Raw genomic sequence first — 20,842 nt, 5'->3', positions numbered from 1 at the left:
CAGTCGAGTTCCCAATAATGATAATGTCATCCACGTATATAAGGAGGAGAGTGGTTACCTGAGGATCTCAGAAGATAAATAGAGAATGGTCCAAGTGAGATCGAATGAATCCATGCCTTTGAATTTCAAGGGAGAAACTATGAAACCATGAGTGGGAGGCCTGCTTTAACCCATAAATGGACCTTTGTAGTTTGTAAACATTGTAAAAGTATCTTAAGCAAGATACTATAATCGATGGAACGATATAAATGTATGAAAATACACACACCAAGAAGACTTGTGCACAAAACACGAAATCACAAATGTGCAAATGCACTCATAAGATTCATAAACAATAAAAAGGTTGGGCAATAATCCCCAACACCCTTTAGAGAATACAAGAGGGAGTGCCCCAATTTATAGGGCATTAGGAGACCTTGGAAAGGGCTCCACATAGTCGTTGGAGCCCCTCCAACGGTCACAAATGTGACCGTTGGAGGGGTCCAACGACTAGTGTGTTGGGCCCCTCCCAAGGTGAGTACAATGCATTTAATTAAAAGAAAAGAAATAAAGAAAAAAGAAAAAAGGAAAATACAAAACATATTCTCAAAAAAGAATGTGTAAAATGCCTAAACTACCCCTAAGACTAAAGATAGGAATATATATATATATATATATATATATATATATATATATATATTATATATGTATATGTATTACCTTATATATAAAAAATATATATACGAAATTACAAGTTTGATTTACATAATTTAACACCCCCCCTCAAACTTAGGGCAAGATGACCGATAGTTTGCCAAAAAGGAAGTTGAACCGCGGAGCGCACAAGGCTTTAGTAAAGAAATCTGCCAACTGATATTCGGACGTGACATAAGGGAGATCAATGACTCCTCTGAGATATCCTTCACGAACATAGTGACAGTCTATTTCGATGTGTTTAGTCCGCTCATGAAAGGTGTGATTTTTTGCAATGTAGATTGCACTCTTGTTGTCGCAACACAGCTTGGTGGGCCCTTCTATTGTGATTCCCATGTCTTCTAGCAGTTGATGGATCCAAACAATCTCCATGGTAGTAGTTGCCATAGCACGATATTCAGCTTCAGTTGAGGAAAGTGACACCTTTTGTGGCTTCTTGCATCTCCACGAAATTAGAGTCTCCTAAGAATACACAAAAACCGGTGGTGGAGTGACGGTTATTTGGGCCACCTCCCCAATCAGGGTCAGTATAAGCAATTAATTTTAAATCGGATGAAGAAGACGGAAAGACTCCCTTATTTAGAGTACCCTTTATGTATCTTACGACTCGCAAGATGGCACTCATGTGAACTGATGTAGGCGCATGCTGAAACTGACTTGCAGTATGGACTGCATGGGATATATCTGGTCTGGTAATACTCAGATACATCAATGATCCTACAAGCTGTCTCTAGGGTGTAGAGTCCGAAAGAGGAACCCCATCATCAATTTTCATTTTTGCTCCTACTACTGTAGGAGTTTCGCAAAGCTTCTCATCTGTAATACCTGACCTGTCAATGATCTCAGAAGCAAGCTTAGTTTAAGATAGAAAATATCCTATAGGAGAGTATGCTACTTCAATCCTTAAAAAATAAGTTAGAAAACTCAAATCAGACATTTCAAATTTATCTTTCAAGATAGATTTTATACTCTTAACCCCGTTAGAATCACTCCCAGTGATGAGCATGTCATCAACATATAATAATAGAATCACAATCCCTGCATTGGATTTTCTAACAAATAGAGCAGTGCCAGTAAAGCAAGAAACAAAACCATTTTCTATCATCACATAGTTAAACCTATCATACCAGGCCTTGGGGGCTTGTTTTAGACCATAAAGTGCCTTTTGAAGACGAAGCACTTTCCCCTTGGGAGTCTCCATTCCAGGTGGAGCATCCATATAAACTTCTTCATTTAAATCACCATTTAAAAAGGCATTTTTAACATCTATTTGATAGATGTTCCACTTGTTGATAGAAGCAACGGTTATAAGACATCGGACAATGACCATACGAGCTACAGGAACAAAAGTTTCTTCATAGTCAATACCATGTGAAATTGTCTACGAAGAGACAATACACATATACGCACAAATACTTTGAAAAAGAAGTGCACAAAAGCACTCTCACAACACTTGAACAAAATACGCAAAAAGCGTATAAATAATAAACATGCAATAATGCATGTACTTTATAAAAAGCAAATGCTTGAGACTCTCAAGCTTGGAAAAATACAAAGGGGGAACACCCCTATTTATACAAGAAGGAAGGAGGCAAGAGGGGGCTCCCCAAAGGAGTCGTTGGGGAGCTCCCAACGGTCACAATTGTGACCGTTGGGGGCTCCCCAATGACTCTATTGGGGAGACCCCCAATGCACTTTTTGAGAGTGCAAAAAATAAAAAATAAAAATTAAAAGAATTACAAAAATAATGGAAAAATTACAGCATATTCCAAATGGAATATGCGCAAAATGTAAAATGACAAAAATACCCTTTCGGGTAAAAAAAAGGATAAAAATGTATAAATATATATACTTGTATATAGAGATACGTATACATATAATATATGTATACGTATCTCTATGTATATAAGTATATATATTTATACTTACAATATTGATTTTGAGTGTACATTTTAACACCCCCCCTCAAACTTACGGTGTGATAACCGCAAGTTTGTCCAGAAGGAAATGAAATCTAGGCGAACAAAGAGCTTTTGTGAAGAAGTCCGCAAGTTGATACTCAGACGTCACGTATGGTAGATCAATGACCTTCTTCAAGTATTCTTCTCTGACATAATGGCAGTCCATCTCTATATGCTTTGTTCGCTCGTGAAAGGTGTGATTTTTGGCAATATAGATTGCACTTTTATTGTCACAGCACAGCTTTGTTGGTTCTCGGATAGGTACTCCCATATCTTCCAAAAGTTGTCGAATCCATACAATTTCCATGGTAGTGGATGCCATGGCTCTGTATTCGGCTTCAGTGGATGACAAAGAGACTTTCTGTTGCTTTTTACACCACCATGAAATCAAAGATTCACCTAAGAAAACACAAAAACCAGTGGTGGAGTGACGGTTACTAGGGTCACCTCCCCAATCTGAGTCAGTATAAGCAAGTAATTTTAAATCAGAAGAAGAAGATAGAAATACTCCCTTATTTATTGTGCCCTTCAAGTATCTGACGATGCGAAGAACAACACTCATATGAACGGTTGTGGGAGCGTGCTGAAACTGACTGGCGATGTGTATAGCATGTGATAAGTCAGGTCTAGTAATACTAAGATACATTAACGAACCTACCAGCTGCCTGTAAGGGGTAGGATCGGTTAAAGGAACACCATCGTCAATTTTCATTTTTGCTCCCACAACTTCAGGAGTTTCGCATACTTTGTCATCAGAAATCCCGGATCTGTCAATAATCTCACAAGCAAGTTTAGACTGAGATAAAAAATAACCACGTTGCAAATAAGCAACCTCAATTCCAAGAAAATATGTCAGAAAACCCAAGTCTGACATCTCAAATTTTGAAGTCAAGACGGACTTAATACCCTTGACTCCTTGAACATCATCACCTGTAATTAACATATCATCAACATAGAGCAATAATATTACAATCCCTGCTTTAGATTTCTTAGTAAATAGAGCAGTGTCAGTATAGCATGAGAAGAAACCATTTTCCAACATTACACTGGTAAATCTATCATACCAGGCTTTGGGAGCCTGTTTCAATCCATAAAGAGCCTTTCGAAGACGAAGAACTTTATTTTCAGGAATCTTCATGCCTGGTGGGGCATCCATATATACTTCTTCGTTAAGATCACCATTTAAAAAAGCATTTTTCACATCCATTTGAAAGATGTTCCAATTTTTAATAGATGCAATAGTAATGAGACATCTAACTGTAACCATTCGGGCTACAGGAGCAAAAGTTTCTTCATAATCAATTCCATACTCTTGCCCATACCCTTTAGCAACTAAGCGAGCTTTATACCTTTCGAGGGATCCGTCGCTTTTAGTTTTAACTTTAAAAACCCATCGACAACCTATAGTTTTCTTTCCCATGGGTAGAGTTTGGAAATCCCAAGTTTCAGCCCTTTTTAGAGCACTAAGTTCATTCTGCATGGCTTCTTGCCATTCTATACATTTTTTAGCTTCTTCAAAATTCCTTGGCTCAAAATAAGAATGAATGGCACTAAGACAAGCCCTATACCGGGGTGAAAAAGAATCAAAAGAGACAAACCGAGTTGGCGGTCTCCTATTTCTCTTAGATCTTCGGTGATCGAGAGTAGGAGCAAGCTCACTATATTGGTCAATGGCACTTCTAAAGGTGTCTTGGTTTCTACGGGAGTAGGTTATCGGATCACTTGAAATCCTATTTCTTGATCATTGAGAGGGTTATGTTCTTCAACATTACCATCCTCATCGTGGTTTGATGATACATCATCATCACTAGATACATCATCGTTACTAGCCAATAAATAAAAAAGAAATGAGTAATCAAAATTTTCTTGTTGAGAAACATTTTTTTCAAAACCACTCTCATTTTCTAAAAACGTTACATTTCTAGAAACATATAACTTATCATCTCGAAGATCATAGCAACGAAACCCTTTTTGAGTTTCGGAATACCCAAGAAAGGGGCAGGGGATAGCTTTGGGAGAGAGCTTGTCGTTTTTATCCGTAAGTATAAAACATTTACACCCAAAAACACGTAACCTATTATAATCAGGTTCAAGTTTATATAATATCTCAAAAGGGGATATTTTTCCTAATATCCTAGAGGGTAAGCGATTTATCAGATAAACAGCAGCGAGGGCTGCTTCAGCCCAAAAGTTTTTAGGAATGTTTTGAGAAATAAGCAGGGTCCTAGTGGTCTCAATGATGTGCCTATGTTTTCTTTCGGCCAAACCATTCTGTTGAGGGGTTTTAGGACAAGACCTTTGGTGAATAATTCCGTGATCCTCAAGATATGTTTTAAATTGGTTGGATAGATATTCTCCTCCAGAATCACTTCTAAAAATCTTTATATTACTATTGAATTGATTCTTAATCATTGAGTGGAAGGTTTTAAAACATGTAAAAACTTCATGTTTGTGTTTTAGGAAATATATCCATGAATACCTGGAGAAATCATCCACAAAGATAACATAGTAAGAGAAGCCTCCTTTTGAGACAACAGGTGCAGGTCCCCAAACATCGGAATGAACAATTTCGAAGGTTTTAGATGAGAACATAGTTCTTTGCTCAAAAGGTAAACTTTGCATTTTTCCGAGAATACAATCATTACAGGAAAAAGAACTTTTACATAGATCCTTTGCAAAATGTAGATAAGATAACTTGGTGACATTAGGATGACCAAGTCTTTTGTGCCATATGTTTATATCTTTGATCCGGGCAACATTACAAAAAGATTTTGGAACTTGGAGAGATTCCATATAGTATAAGTCTCCTTTTCTAAAGCCTTCCCCAGTCAATTTCCCGGACCGGCGATCCTGTATTAAGCATTTGTCATATGAAAATTTAATATCGCAGCCATGGTCCGAGAGTTGAGAAACAGAGAGAAGGTTTAAGTTAAGTTTAGGTATAAATCTAATTTTTGGAATGAAAAAATCTTGAGTTTCAAAATTACCTATTCCTTTAATTTCAAGAGCGGTTCCATCCGCAGTGGAAACAAAAGATGGAGAAGCATGTTTTGAAAAATCGGAAAGTGAAAACATGTTTGAGGACATATGAAAAGATGCACCTGAGTCCAAAAGCCAAGAGACTTTACCTGGAATGGAAGAGGTAGACACGGCGGCGCCGGATGTAGCTCCTTTGAGAAGAGGTTGAAGAGCCTCCACAATTTGATTCAACGAGAGTGACCCACTTGATGAGGCCTCTTCCTTTTGTGGTACACCGGTGGTGGCCATAGCTAGAAGTTTTTTCCATTTAGGACATACGGGCTTGATATGCCCCGGTTCCTTACAAAAGTGACAAATAGTCTTGCTATAGTCCCTCTTTCCTCTTTGTCCACCATCTCCTCCTTGATTTTGGAATTTAAAATGAGGAGGACGATAGGTCTTTACATTATTTCCGGGTCTTGATACGGCATTAACCTCATTGTTTTCTTCATGATTACAAGGAACCACAAGAACATTTGGTCCTTGTTTACATAAACTCATACGAGTTTCCTCACCACTTAATTTGGTGAGAACATCTTCAAGAGATGGAGGGGTAAATGAGGATAGAAGTGATGACCTTATTTGCTCAAATTCCGGTCTTAACCCATTCAAAAAATTGAAGAACCGATCTTCTTCAAGTTGCTTATGGCGGAGTTCAATTGCCTCTCCACTCCATTTTGGTTCAAGCATGAAAAGCTCATCCCAAATGGAGGAGAGGTCGGCATAATATTCTCTAATGGACATTTCACCTTGAGTAAGGGAGAGAGCCTTCTTTTGAAGGTAATACTTATGGGAAAGATCTCTTGATGTATACATTTTTTCGAGATAATGCCAAGCTTCCGATGCTTTCTTGAACTTGATAATGTTGGCATTAATCTTTGTTTCGACGGATGCGAAGAACCAAGAAAAAATCTTGAAGTTCTTCATCTCCCATTCGTCGTGCTTCTTGGAGTATTCTTCAAGAGCTTTGATCCTTTCTTCTCCCTCAAGAATCTTGATTTCATTTCCGTCCATCATGGTTATTTTGGGTTCCGGTTCCGGAATTGAACCTTGCACATAACCCCATAATCCTTTACCTTTTATGTGAGCCTCCATGTTTTCCGGCCCAAATATGGTAGTTGGTCCCATTCAACTTGAAGCCAAGCGCGAAGTGAGACTCTTTTTCACCCATTATGGAGAAAAGAAAAGGAGAGGGGGGGGCGTACCAACACAATGCTTCAACTTCTAGCTTGCACAAGATCCTTCTAAAATATTTGAGAAGCGAGATCCACCACTTCTACTTCTAAGAATCCGAAGGCACGGTTTTCGAGGCACTTGAAAAAAGAAGAATCCCACGATCCTTGATCACCAATCGAGCTCTGATACCATGTGAAATTGTCTACGAAGAGACAATACGCATATACGCACAAATACTTTGAAAAAGAAGTGCACAAAAGCACTCTCACAACACTTGAACAAAATACGCAAAAAGCGTATAAATAATAAACATGCAATAATGCATGTACTTTATAAAAAGCAAATGCTTGAGACTCTCAAGCTTGGAAAAATACAAAGGGGGAACACCCCTATTTATACAAGAAGGAAGGAGGCAAGAGGGGGCTCCCCAAAGGAGTCGTTGGGGAGCTCCCAACGGTCACAATTATGACCGTTGGGGGCTCCCCAACGACTCTATTGGGGAGACCCCCAATGCACTTTTTGAGAGTGCAAAAAAGAAAAAATAAAAATTAAAAGAATTACAAAAATAATGGAAAAATTACAGCATATTCCAAATGGAATATGCGCAAAATGTAAAATGACAAAAATACCCTTTCGAGTAAAAAAAGGATAAAAATGTATAAATATATATACTTGTATATAGAGATACGTATACATATAATATATGTATACGTATCTCTATGTATATAAGTATATATATTTATACTTACAATATTGATTTTGAGTGTACATTTTAACATACCATACTCTTGACTATATCTTTTTGCAACTAATCGAGCTTTATATCTTTCAAGAGATCTGTCACTTTTAGTTTTTACTTTGAAAACCCATCTGCACCCTATTGTTTTCTTACCTTTAGAAAGATTTTGAAACTCCCACGTTTTAGCTTTTCTCAGAGCTTCAAGTTCATTGTCCATTGCATTAATCCATTCAGGGCACTTTTGAGCTTCTTCAAAATTTCTAGGTTCTATATAAGAATGAATGGCACTAAGACAGACCCTATATTTAGGTGAAAAAGAGTCATAGGAAATGAACCTAGAAGGAGTCTTTCTACTTCTTTCGGTTCTACGAGGGATTACTTCGCTCTGAGAAGCACTTGGACCAGTATCATCATATCTTTCAAGAGCACTTCTAAAGTTGTTTCGATCTCTATGAGTATAGGTGATAGGGTCTCTAGGTAACCTTTCATCAATATGTTGATGTGATGAAGGGAGCAAGGGAATGTTTTCCTCAGTTTCAAAATCATTTAAGTTACCTTGATTTGACTCATCATCACTAGAATCATCGTCTTTATTCAGTAAATCAAATAGAAAATAGTCCACATTCGCATTATGAGATTCACAACGTTCGAATCCACTAAGATTTTCCAAAAAACTCACATTTCTAAAAACATATAGTTTATCACTTTTGACATCATAACAACGAAAACCCTTTTGGGTTTCAGAATAGCCAAGAAAGGCACAAGAAATGGCCTTAGGAGAAAGTTTGTCATTCTTATCAGTGAGAACAAAGCATTTACATCCAAAGACCCTTAACCTGTTATAATCAGGTTCCTTCTCATATAATTTTATAAAGGGAGAAATTTTGCCTAAGTTTTTCGATGGAAGTCTGTTTATCAGATAGACAGAGGTAAGGGCTGCCTCAGCCCAGAGATTCTTTGGAATGTTTTGTGAAATGAGTAAAGTCCTAGTCGTTTCAATGATGTGCCTATGCTTTCGTTCGGCTAACCCATTTTGTTGGGGGGTTTTCGGGCAAGATTTTTGGTGAAGAATACCAAATTTTTCAAGATAGCTTTTGAATTCATTTGAGAGGTATTCTCCTCCAGAGTCAGACCTAAGGATTTTTAGGGATCCATTGAATTGATTTAAAATCATCATATGAAAACTTTTAAAGGTTGAAAAAACTTCATGTTTGTGTTTAAGAAAATAAATCAAACAAAACCTAGTGTAGTCATCCACAAAAATCACATAGTATGAAAATCCTCCTTTTGACATCACAGGAGCCGGACCCCATACATCAGAATGGACAATTTCAAAAGGTTTTGTCGTAAACATGGATCTTTGAGAAAAAGGCAAACACTTCATTTTCCCAAGAATACATTCATTACATATAAAATCATTTTTACAAAGATGTTTAATAAAAGGCAAATAGGAGATTTTAACAATATTGGGATGACCCAATCTCTTATGCCATACATGAATATCTTTGTTTTGAACAACATTACAAAATTGGCTCTTGGGAACTTGAAGAAAATCAACGTAGTAGAGGTCTCTTCTTCTAGAGCCTTCCCCAATCAATCTCCCGGACTGACGATCCTGTATCCAACATTTATTAGAAGAAAACTTTATATCGCAACCATGGTCCGAGAGTTGGGAGACGGAAAGAAGATTTAAATTAAGTTTTGGGATAAGACGAATTTTTGGAACAAAAAAATCTTGTCTTTCAAAATTGCCTATTCCTTTAATCTCAAGAGGTGTTCCATCCGCGGTTGAGACAAAGGATGGAAGAGAATTTTTAGAAAAATTTGAAAAAGAGCAGGTACTTGGGGTCATGTGAAAGGATGCCCCGGAATCTAAAAGCCAAGAAGTCTTACCGGGGGAAGAAGATGACATAGTGGCTCCGGAAATGCCTCCCTTGAGAAGAGGTTGCAAAGCTTCTACGATTTGTTGAAGAGAAAGAGACTCATTTGATGAAGGTCGTTCTTCTGCTTGGGATGCCATAGTCGTTGCAATTAATTTCTTCCATTTAGGACATATAGGTTTGATATGTCCTGGTTCTTTACAAAAGTGGCAAGTCAACTTGCTATAGTCCCTTTTGTCATACCGATCATTTCCTCCTTGGTTCTTGAAATGAGGAGGTCTATAGGTCTTCACGTTATTCCCCGGTCTTGACACGACATTAACCAATTCACCATCTTCTTGAGTGGAAGAGGTAACAAGAATGGTAGGATTATTCTTGCTAATCCCCATACGAGTTTCTTCACCACTTAGTTTGGTGATAACATCTTCAAGGGAGGGAGATGTAAAAGCAGAGAGAATAGAGGACCGAACTTGTTCAAATTCGGGTCTAAGACCGTTTAGAAAATTGAAGAATCGGTCTTCCTCAAGTTGTTTGTGCCTTAATTCGATAGCTTCTCCACTCCATTTTGGTTCAAGGATGGCAAGCTCGTCCCAAATAGAGGATAATTCGGCAAAGTACTCCCGAATGGTCATATCATTTTGTTGGAGGGTTAAAGCCCTCTTTTGGAGAAAGTACTTGTGAGATAAATCTCTTGAAGTGTACATTTTCTCAAGATACAACCAAGCTTCGGAAGCTTTTTTAAATTTGATGATATTGGCGTTTATCTTGGTCTCAACGGATGAAAAAATCCAAGATAAGATCTTGAAGTTCTTCATTTCCCAATCATCATGCTTTTTAGAATATTCTTCAAGAGCCTTTTGTCTCTCATCCCCTTCAAGGATCTTAATATATCCTTCTTCAATAATGGTGATTTTGGGTTTCGGTTCCGGTATTGATCCATGAATGTAACCCCAAAGCCCCTTTCCTTTAATATGGGCTTCCATATTACCGGCCCAAATATGATAGTTTGAGCCATTAAGCTTAAACCCAAGAGAGAAATGAGAGTCTTTTTCGCCCATTAGAGAGGAAAGAAGACAAGAAATAATACGTACCTCAAGTATTTTCCACGTCTTTCTTGATAAAAGAGGCTTCTAAAATATTGCCCAAAGAAGATGATCCACTTCAATCTCAAAAAGCTTGAAGACATGCTTTTCAAGATACTCAAACGAGGAAAAATCGCAATTCTTCTTCTTCAACGAGGCTTTGATACCATGTAAAAGTATCTTAAGCAAGATACTATAATCGATGGAACGATATAAATGTATGAAAATACACACACCAAGAACACTTGTGCACAAAAGCACAAAATACGAAATCACAAATGTGCAAATGCACTCATAAGATTCATAAACAATAAAAAGGTTGGGCAATAATCCCCAACACCCTTTAGAGAATACAAGAGGGAGTGCCCCAATTTATAGGGCATTAGGAGACCTTGGAAGGGGCTCCACATAGTTGTTGGAGCCCCTCCAACGGATTTGTGACCGTTGGAGGGGTCCAACGACTAGTGTGTTGGGCCCCTCCCAAGGTGAGTACAATGCATTTAATTAAAAGAAAAGAAATAAAGAAATAAAGAAAAAAGAAAAAAGAAAAAAGGAAAATACAAAACATATTCTCGAAAAAGAATATGTGTAAAATGCCTAAACTACCCCTAAGACTAAAGATAAGAATATATATATATATTATATATATAATAGGTAAATACATATACATATATTATATATATGTATATGTATTACCTTATATATATAAAATATATATACGAAATTACAAGTTTGATTTACATAATTTAACAAACATGTGTGCTGGGACTGTTTTCTACATAACCGGGGGGCTGCTCCATATACACCTCTTCTTTCAGACTCCCGTGGAGAAAGGCAATTTCGACATCTAGTTGACTGAGGGGCCGGCCATCCATAATTGACTGACAAAGACAAGATTAATCGAATGGTTCCCATCTTGACCACGAGGCTAAAGGTTTCTTCATAGTCTTCTCTGTATGCTTGTATAAAGCCCTTGACTACGAGTCTCACCTTGTGACACTCAATAAATCCATCAAGTTTATACTTTATTTTTATTTATTTTTTTGGAGGAATAATTGTTCAGACGTCAAACAAAAAATATTGCGCAGACGTCAAAAGGTACGTCCAATAAAGATTTAAAGTTGATCTGCTAACCCCCCTCCCCCCCTTTTTTGTGTTGGGGTTAAAGAACTGCACAGGAATAATTCTGATGTGCACAAATTTCTATCAGACTAGCTATCAATTCCAGAAGAGGATATAGATTTGTTTTGAAATGTCACAGATAAAAAAAAGTTTGTGCTGAGAAGAGAATATGGATCTGATGAAGGGATCAGATTTCAAAAAAAAAAAAAACCAACAATAAGGGAAATCTCATGGGACGATCAGATCTAAGAGAGTAAAAATGGTTGAAACCGAGAAATAGAAGACGCAGATCCGAGATTAAATTTAGATCTGTCGAGATCTAAGAAGAGAAAGAAATGATTAGAAAGGAGAACAAATGATTAGAAAAGAGGGAGTTAACGAGAGGCAAGAATGATTAGAAAAGAGGGAGTTAACGGGAAGCTAGGAGAAAAGGCAGAATCACCGTAACCTGGAGTTCGAAGGTCGATCTCTGCAGACACGCCTTCCAGGATCAACTTCACGCCCTTGGATGAATATCAGATGAGGTCCTGCTCTGATACCATGAGAGAAATCACACCAGGCTGTATGCGTGCAGAGGAAGAAGATGAGACGATATAAAAGGGGCATCAATTGGTGATTATCTTTTTACGACTCACCATCGTGCCCTAATATATTAAGAATACAATGTGGGCCGAGTCTGGAATATAACGTCATACCCAAATACAATAGACAACATCAGGGAAAATATGTATAAGTATGAATTGGGGTCCCAGACCCGTATCTGAATAACACTAGTCTCAATAGTCCCTGCCCTGAGACACGGCCCGGGGCCTTTGCCTAGCCGCACTCTCCTACCAGCCCGTGGTGCCTCCACCCCCCGAGCACCTCGCTTCTATGCTTGGCCCCACTCCCTGTGCTTGGATCCGCAGAGCCGACTCCTATGGAGAATCGGGCTCTGACATTTGGTATTAGAGCATCAAGTTCCTCCGACCTACGCCAACATGTTGATTGCTTCGGCCATCGCAACTAGGGCCCACGCCCTTCCTGATCCCGCCCAGGTATATTTTCGACGCACATGCTAATTTTTTTGGTATTATTTTAATCCGTAGCATCAGATTTTTTATCGTACGGAGAGTTAGATTAGATCCTACATGGATCTAACCCGAATCTAAAGGACTTGGTTTTGTTCTAGTGCCCTGTATTGCTTTCTTAATAATGAAACATTTTAGGATACATAAAGTTTATCATTTTTAGGATCATAACATCTAAATGCTTTTTGGTTTTCAGCATAACCAAGCAAAGCACAAGGAATAGCTTTTGGATAAAAGTTTATCATTTTTATTAGTCAAAACAAAACATTTACAACCAAATACTCTTAATATTAAGTAGTAAGAGGCTACTTTATAAAGTTTTTCAATAGGGCACACATTTTGTAATTTGGTATAAAGCATTCTATTAATGAGATAAACTGGAACTAAGGCGACTTCAGCCCAAGAATTCTTTGGTACTTGATTTGAAATAAAAAGGGTTCTTGTAGTTTCAATAATATCTATTTTTTTTTCAGCTAATCCATTTTGTGGTGGTGTGTTTAGGCATGATCTTTGGTGTGAAATCTCATTTGTGTTTAAATAACTTTTGAATTCATTTGACAAGAATTCTCCCCTTAAATCATAGCAAAATATAGATATTTTGGTGTTATATTTATTTTTAACAATATCGTGAAAAGATTTAAAAGTCCCAAAAGCTTTAGATTTATGCCTAAGAAAGTAAGTATATATAGAGTAATCATCAACAAATATAACATAATACACATATTCACCTTTTAAAGCTATTGGTGCGGGATCCCAAACATCTGAGTGCATTAATTCAAGTGGTTTAGAAGAGAAAAAATTTCTTTGAACAAAAGGCAATGCTTTCACTGTTCTAAGAATACAATCGATACAAGTGAATTCTTGGTTACAATTTTTTCTCAAGTGTGGAATAAAAGATAATTTAGATATGCTAGGATGTCCTAGCCCTTTGTGTCATAAAATAATATTCATGCTTTGAACATTACAACAAAAAGTATTCTTTGGAATAAATAAGTATTCCATATAGTAAAGACCTCATTCTCTATGATTGTTCCCAATCAGCTTCACCAAGTGGCGAACTTATACCCAATAATGATCCGATGAGAAGGATACTTAGCAGGAAACATGTATTAGTTTAGGCAATTTCATGCATATTATGTATTTATAGTTGTTGCCACCAGCCATATTTGGGAGATCATGCTACCAGGAGATAAACATATAAATAATTACAAGAAGCATGTGTTTGTGGCATCTCCGGTAGTGAAATTGTATTTAGCCTTGCAATTCCAGCATGACTAACATCAACCAAAAAATTGGCTAATTGTACCTGTCAACAGAGAGAGAGTCGAGTTTGCACTTCTTTTTCTTCTTCTTCTTAGAGACAAGACACAAGAGAGAGGGAGTCGAGAGGCGAGAGAGAAGAGGGAGAGTCGAGAGGCTAGGGAGTCGAGAGGCGAAAGAGGTGTACACAACTCAACCTTATGCAAGCAAAGGAAATCCAAGATGGATATGGACATGAGAGAAGTATTCACAATCCCACTAGGCCACATGAACAAATATTTGCGGAACGAATAATAAGTTCAAATTCAATTGCGGAATATATCTAACGTTAGGAATTGAAAATATTTACATTTTCCAAAATTTTCAACTCCTTTAATATCAAGAGATGTTTCATCGGCCATGAAAACATGTGAGCCACTTGATTTAGTGCAACAATTGGATAGCAAAGATTCCCTTGAGGTCATATTCAAAGATGCTCCTAAATCTAAAAGCTAAGAGACCTTACCGAGAGGTGATGAGGTAGAGATCGTGGCACCAACGAGAAACAAAGAGCACTTTAGGAGTGGTTGGAGAGGCTCCACCAATTGGGACAAGGCCATGGTTCTAATGGGCTTAGAGTTGTCATTGGTTCAACTCTTGTTTGCCTCTTGGGAAGGTCCAACCGAAGCTACCTTCTTCTCATCTCTCCTCTTTAATTTTGCGCAATATGGCTTGATGTGCCTCAATTCTTCACAATTATGGCAAACAATTTCCGGTCTCCCATCTACATCAACATTTGACTTTCCAAAGTGTTGCCTCCCAAAATGTAGAGGCTTGTAGGCGTTCATGTTGGCATTGGACTTAAAAAAGCCAACACATTGTCTTTGGATTCTTTAGACTCCGTCATAGATTCAAGTCTAGTTTCCTCCATGTATACTTCAGTAAAAAACTTGTGCAAAGAAGGAATTTTAGAGGTAAAGAACAACAACACGAACATGCTCAAATTCAGTTCTTAATAACTTCATGAATTAAAAGAATTGCTCCTTCCTCTGAAGAGCATCATTTGGACTTTCCCAAATGGGTTCCAATTTGGCCATCTCATCCCAAAGTCTTTTAAGAGTACCATAGTACTCTCTCATAGTCTTGTCTCCTTGTTCACAATTATGAATACGATCTCTAAGCTCTCATTTGTGAGTGATATCCTTTTGAGTGCATGTTTGCTTGATGAAGACCCAAGCCTTATCGGTTCTCTCAAACTCAAGGATGTTGGCACAAGTCTCTTCATTCATGCTAGCCATAAATAATGAGAGGATTTTGGCACGGTCAACTTCCTATTCTTTCATGGCTTTACAGTATTCATTTATGGCTTTCTCCTTGGAGGAAGAATGATAGATAACCCAATCACCACGAGCTCACGAGCACATGAATACTGATCACACAAGCACCACGATCAAATATTCTAAGGATCAAGAGCCCAAGGCATTGATACCATGTAACGAAACAGACTACACTACAAGTAGGTAGGGGTGGAAATCGTGTCGGGTTGGCGGGTCAGCATACCTCAACCCGAACCCAACCCGTTTATTAAACGGGTCAGCTGTGGCAAACACAAACCCGGCCCGTTTAATAAACGGGTAACCCGACACGACCCGCCAACCCATTTAATAAATGGGTTGGGTCGGGTAAACGGGTTCTCAGGTTCGCGGGTCGGGTTGGCGGGTTGACGGGTCGACCCACCCGCCTAACCCGTTTATTAAACGGGTCAGACGGGTTGGCATACCCCTAACACGAACCCGACCCGTTTAATAAACGGGTTAGGCGGGTCGACCTATTTATTAAACGGGTTCATTTTTTCCAAACCCGAACCCGCCTAAGAGGCGGGTTGGCGGGTCGAGTTGGCGGGTCGTGTCAAGTTTTGCCACCCTTACAAGTAGGTGAATCTACAAAGCCACTAAAGGCTATCACAATCTATTAAGGGGGAATCACAAAATGCACTAAGGCACTCTCAATTGCAATAAGGCACACACTCACAAATAAAAAATAACTATTTTATTGATAGGGGAGATCACAAAGAATGCATACGTTATAAAGGGGGAATTAACCCCATTTATACAGCCCAATAGTTAGCTGTAATAGCCCAACGACTAGTAGTCCCAACAATTAGTTGAGTAACAAAAAGACAAAAATCCCTTTAAGGGAAAGTCGTACAAAAGGACAAAAAACATTAATATAAAAGAACAAAGAAAAGTCAAAGGACAAGAAATTAACACAAAAGACAAACAATAAAAGAATAAAAGCCTAACTAATCTAATAATTTGTCATATTCTAACATAAATAACCAAATCCGACCTGAGATCTGCTTAAAAATGCGATTTAGGTCAGATCCGTGAAGTCTTTATGAAAAATATCGTTCTGCACAGCTGTACAACCGATGAAGTGGTCAGGTGGTTGGCAGCGAGCATTAAAAGGCATCAATTTGCTTGAGGACTCTTTGTTTGAGTCTCGTGGGTGTGTCACTTTTTATGAAAACACATCATATGGTGCCTTTGGGAAAATACAAAGTCCACATCCAAATCCGATCAGATCTCAATGTGCAGAACCAAATCTGAACTGATTTAATAATTGGATTCAGTTTTTCTAACCAAACCTGGGTTCAGGTCGGTAGGGTATCCGACCCAATCCAAACCGTTGACATCCCTAATGACAACAGCATTTAATTCAGAGAAAAGAATCAGTACATAGGACATGACTGAAGTGAAATTTAAAAGGCCTTTTTAGAAAGAGAATATTAGTTCAAAATTAATATCCTTATTTGTATCCTAGACATGCAAATGCACAATCCCCTTAGCAAGGAATAGTTTAAAATTCCAAATTAAAGTAAAAAATAAATAATTGACAGTGTAAACTTTGTATTCTAGTCCTCTAGTTATCAGTCAAGAGATACACAGAAACTAAAAGCATTTATATGGTAGCCTTATTAAAACACAAGAAATGCGGAGCCCTCTCAGTATGGAAGCCCTTACAGATGACTGAAATTGCTCATTGTGACCACAGATGCATGGCTTTCACCTGCAGGTTTGATCCGTACCTTGAATTAAATGAACCAACAATTAGTCAAAAAAGGAGCAAAATAAACAGATACTGTAAAACACACTGCAAACCACTACCACCTCTAGAAACCTCAAGAAGCTGGTTATAAGGAGTTGAAATTTTTTAAAGTGAAAGACAGACCTCCAATGAGATATTATAATTTTTGGATTTACTTTCAGCCAAATATGGCAGTGGAGGTGGATCCTGAAAGTTAATGAACAAACTTAATAAGGTCCAAGGCATCCCAAAGTTATGTGCAAAGAGACACAAGTGGTTAGCCACTGGATAAAACTAAAATAGTTAGAGATTGAATATTTTGAGAATTTACAACCATGTATTAGAGGAACCTGATATTGTATGAAAAAGTGTTGCACATATCTTAGCATTTCAATGCAGTAGATTTATGTCATCTTTTAACAAATGAAAGAATACATATAATAAAAGGTGAGAATATGATTGAACATGGATATCCATATAGCATGTCTGAAGCTTGAATTAGATACATCAAGATATGGAAAAGTTTCACCCTTTTTTCTCAAGGATTGAAAAATGCAAAGTGCTAAAGGGTATTCACAAGCACAGGCCAACTTGTCATCACCTATCTTAAACAAGTATCATTTAAAACCAATTAAGGTAGCAGCATAAGAGTTATTGCTAAAGTGAGACAAATACCTTGAAAAACAATTACTTCACATGCAAAGTAAAAACAAAGGGCTTACAAAATCAATGAGTTTTCATAAACAGAATCTGCATATTTAAAGAATTTAATAAAGAGAAAGAGACATCCATCATATCGTGATATGATAGACAGGAAGAGTAAAATTCAGAGCATAGTTCTCTTCCCTATCCATATTGGGTATGAATGCACTAGGTAACTTAATCCAGTTTTGTTTTCGTGAACCCACAAAGATTTAGGGACCCATCCAGATGGGACTTTTGATGGCAAGGTTTTCTGTTAATGTTATTCATGATTTTTGCATACGAACGCATTGATGATCAAATGAATCATCATGGGTTGTGTGAGCCTTGGGCATGTGTTGCGCTTTGTTTTAGTTGTTAAATGCATTGCAAAAATCAAATGTGATATTATTGTTTTATTGTACTGTTTCATGTTGCCACGGGTTGTAGTCCCGTGAAGAGCTTTGCATGTTGATTTGCAAGCTTGTGTTATTAATTCTGCATGTTGAATTGCAAATTAAAAGAAATAAATTAATAACAAGATAAAAGAAATTAAAGAACAGTGTAATCAACGTTTCCTTGATATCCCTTCTTTAGTGTGAGAATCTTGGATATTGCGGTTTTGGAGAAAACGTGAGGATACTAAAAATCTGTGTGCGTTGTTGTTGCTCATGAACCCGATATCTTCACATGCTCCTTGAAAATGATTTAGTTTCAGCAAGCTAGGGAAATTTCAGCTCGTATGGGTTTAGGGTTTCAGGATGGCTTTTTGAACCTATTAAGAACCTGGTTCCTGAATTTAAAACTGATTGTAAGTTTGATCGGTGATCTAATATGAGTTTGGGTATGATTTGTCTTAGTTGGGAGTTTCGGATTTTAGGGTAGGATATGGATACATTAATTTTTCTTGCTCTATGAGGTCCAAGTTCGCGGTTTAAACCTGTTTCCAGCTTAAAGGTATTCAGATTTTTTTTATTCAGCATATTTCAATACATTCTTTTTTTGAAATTTTGTTCAGACCATACAGTTCAATGGAAGCCTAAGATTTTATTTTGCTAAATGTTGGTGATTATACTTGTATCTAACCAGATTGGTTACTTGTGTGCATGTATTAGCTGCCTACTCTTTTTGTATTCAGACTATTTGATGAAAGGGTATTTGTTTCTTGCTTAGGGTTGATAACATAGTTCAGATGCAATCCAACAACTTAGAGTTCAATCAAGACATTGATAGAACAGTCAAACTTACATGATTATGTTTTTGTTTAGGGGGCTCATGGTATTATCATTTTATTCTCATACGAAAAGAGATCTGTTTCCATACCTTCTGTTGTATATCATATCTGATCCCAGGACATTCCAGGGATGTCTGGTTGATATGGGGCATGATTGTAGAGGTTGACAAAGACATGGGACCCAGTAACAAAAGAAGAATTCAAGCCAACTAGGTTTCTGAGTTACATGAGCATAAAGTATTGCTTAAATTAGCTGTCGTAAGTTAGTCTGGCAGTGCTAATAAAAATGTATTTTTCCTATTTGTCGTTGTTGGCAAGATAGGAAATACGAGTCAGATAGATTTTTCCTATTTTTCCTATTTAAAAGTGGGGTTAATACGAGTCAGATAGATTTTTTCCTACTTAGAAAGAGAGATAGGGGTTGTTGCATCGATTGTAAGGTTATACCAGGAGAAAGTGTAGCTACACAACATAGAGTCTTAATTTTAGATCTTAGAATTAGACAATACCGCAAAAGGGATAGACATATGATAGATCCTAGAATTAAGTGGTGGGCACTGAAAGAAGCTAAACAAGGAATGTTTGTAGAGCGAGTAGTTAAGGAAGTTGATTGGTGTCTCGAGGAGGATTCAGAATCTATGTGGAATAAGATAGCGGGTGGCATGAGAAAGGTAGCTAAGGAGGTTTTATGCCTGGAAGATCAACTATGAAAGCTATACATCTTCTTAGACAACTTATTGAGAGAAATAGAGAGAGGAACAAAGATTTGCATATGGTTTTTATTGATTTGGAGAAGGCTTACGATAGAGTACCTAGGGACGTTCTCTGGTGGACAATGATGAAGAAAGATGTTTCTCTCAAGTACATTAGTATAATTAAAGATATGTATGAAGGAGTAGTAACCAATGTCCGCACTTGTGGAGGGGTGACAACCAATTTTCCTATAACGGTTGGGTTACATCAAGGATCTGCTTTAAGCCCTTTCCTATTTGCTATAGTGATGGATGAGCTTACGAGATCAATTCAAGAAAATATGTCGTGGTGTATGTTGTTTGTTGATGATATTGTTTTGATTGATGAGTCTAGAGTTGGGGTTAATGCTAAGTTAGAATTATGGAGACAGACATTAGAAGCAAGAGGTTTTAAGTTGAGTAAGAGTAAGACAGAATACATGGAATGTCGATTTAGTAAGCAACGAAGTAGTGATGGGAGTGTAGTGAAGCTTGGTGAGCACGAAATACCGGTGGATGATTCTTTCAAATATTTGGGATCTATCATTCAAAAGTATGGAGAAATTGATGGAGATGTAAATCATAGGATAAAGGTTGGGTGGATGAAATGGAAGAGTGCAACTGGAGTGTTGTGCGATCGTAGAATGCCATTGCGGTTGAAGGGAATGTTTTATAGGACGACTATTATGCCCGCTTTACTATATAGTACGAAATGTTGGGCTGCCAAGAGACATCATATTCAAAAAATGAGTGTAGCTGAGATGCGTATGCTGAGATGGATGTGTGGAAATACAATAAAAGATAAGATTCGAAACGAGGAGATACGTAAGAAGGTACGCGTTGCACCCATTGAAAATAAGATGAGAGAGAATCGTTTACGGTGGTTTGGACATATTCGACGAAGGCCTAATGATGCTCCAGTTAGAAGGATGGAGAAATGGGAAAATATATTAGTTAAAAGAGGTCGGGGTAGGCCTAGGAAGACATGGATGGAGGTGATAAGAAAGGCTATGAATGCTTTGAACCTCACCGAGGACATGGCATTGGATAGAAATGAATGGAGGAGAAGGATTCATGTGGAAGACCCATAATGATTTTCTTTGTTGGTTCATATCGCCGACCTCAATTG

The 20,842-nt window shown here is 37.7% G+C and overlaps 1 protein-coding gene across 2 annotated transcripts in view; it reads right to left on the bottom strand.

Annotated features, from left to right (window-relative positions):
• The window catches only part of LOC149813020 (fumarylacetoacetase), a 112,734-nt gene that overhangs the window by 4,348 nt on the left and 87,544 nt on the right, over nucleotides 1-20,842 (bottom strand). For both annotated transcript variants that reach the window (XR_016428360.1, XM_089992219.1), the window contains exons 10-11: nucleotides 17,212-17,274; nucleotides 17,004-17,068 (exon numbers count right to left, since the gene is read on the bottom strand). Coding sequence is in view for 1 of the 2 variants with exons in the window: in XM_089992219.1 (XP_089848345.1) it covers nucleotides 17,004-17,068; nucleotides 17,212-17,274 (128 nt within the window). In the remaining variant the exon portion in view is untranslated. The remainder of the gene's footprint in view (nucleotides 1-17,003; nucleotides 17,069-17,211; nucleotides 17,275-20,842) is intronic.

This window comes from Nuphar pumila, chromosome 16 (assembly GCF_984573655.1).
Source record: "Nuphar pumila chromosome 16, dmNupPumi1.hap1.1, whole genome shotgun sequence".
NCBI classification, from domain to species: Eukaryota; Viridiplantae; Streptophyta; class Magnoliopsida; order Nymphaeales; family Nymphaeaceae; genus Nuphar; species Nuphar pumila.
Note: the sequence above shows the minus strand (reverse complement) of the source record. Positions and strands in the feature narration are given on the sequence as shown.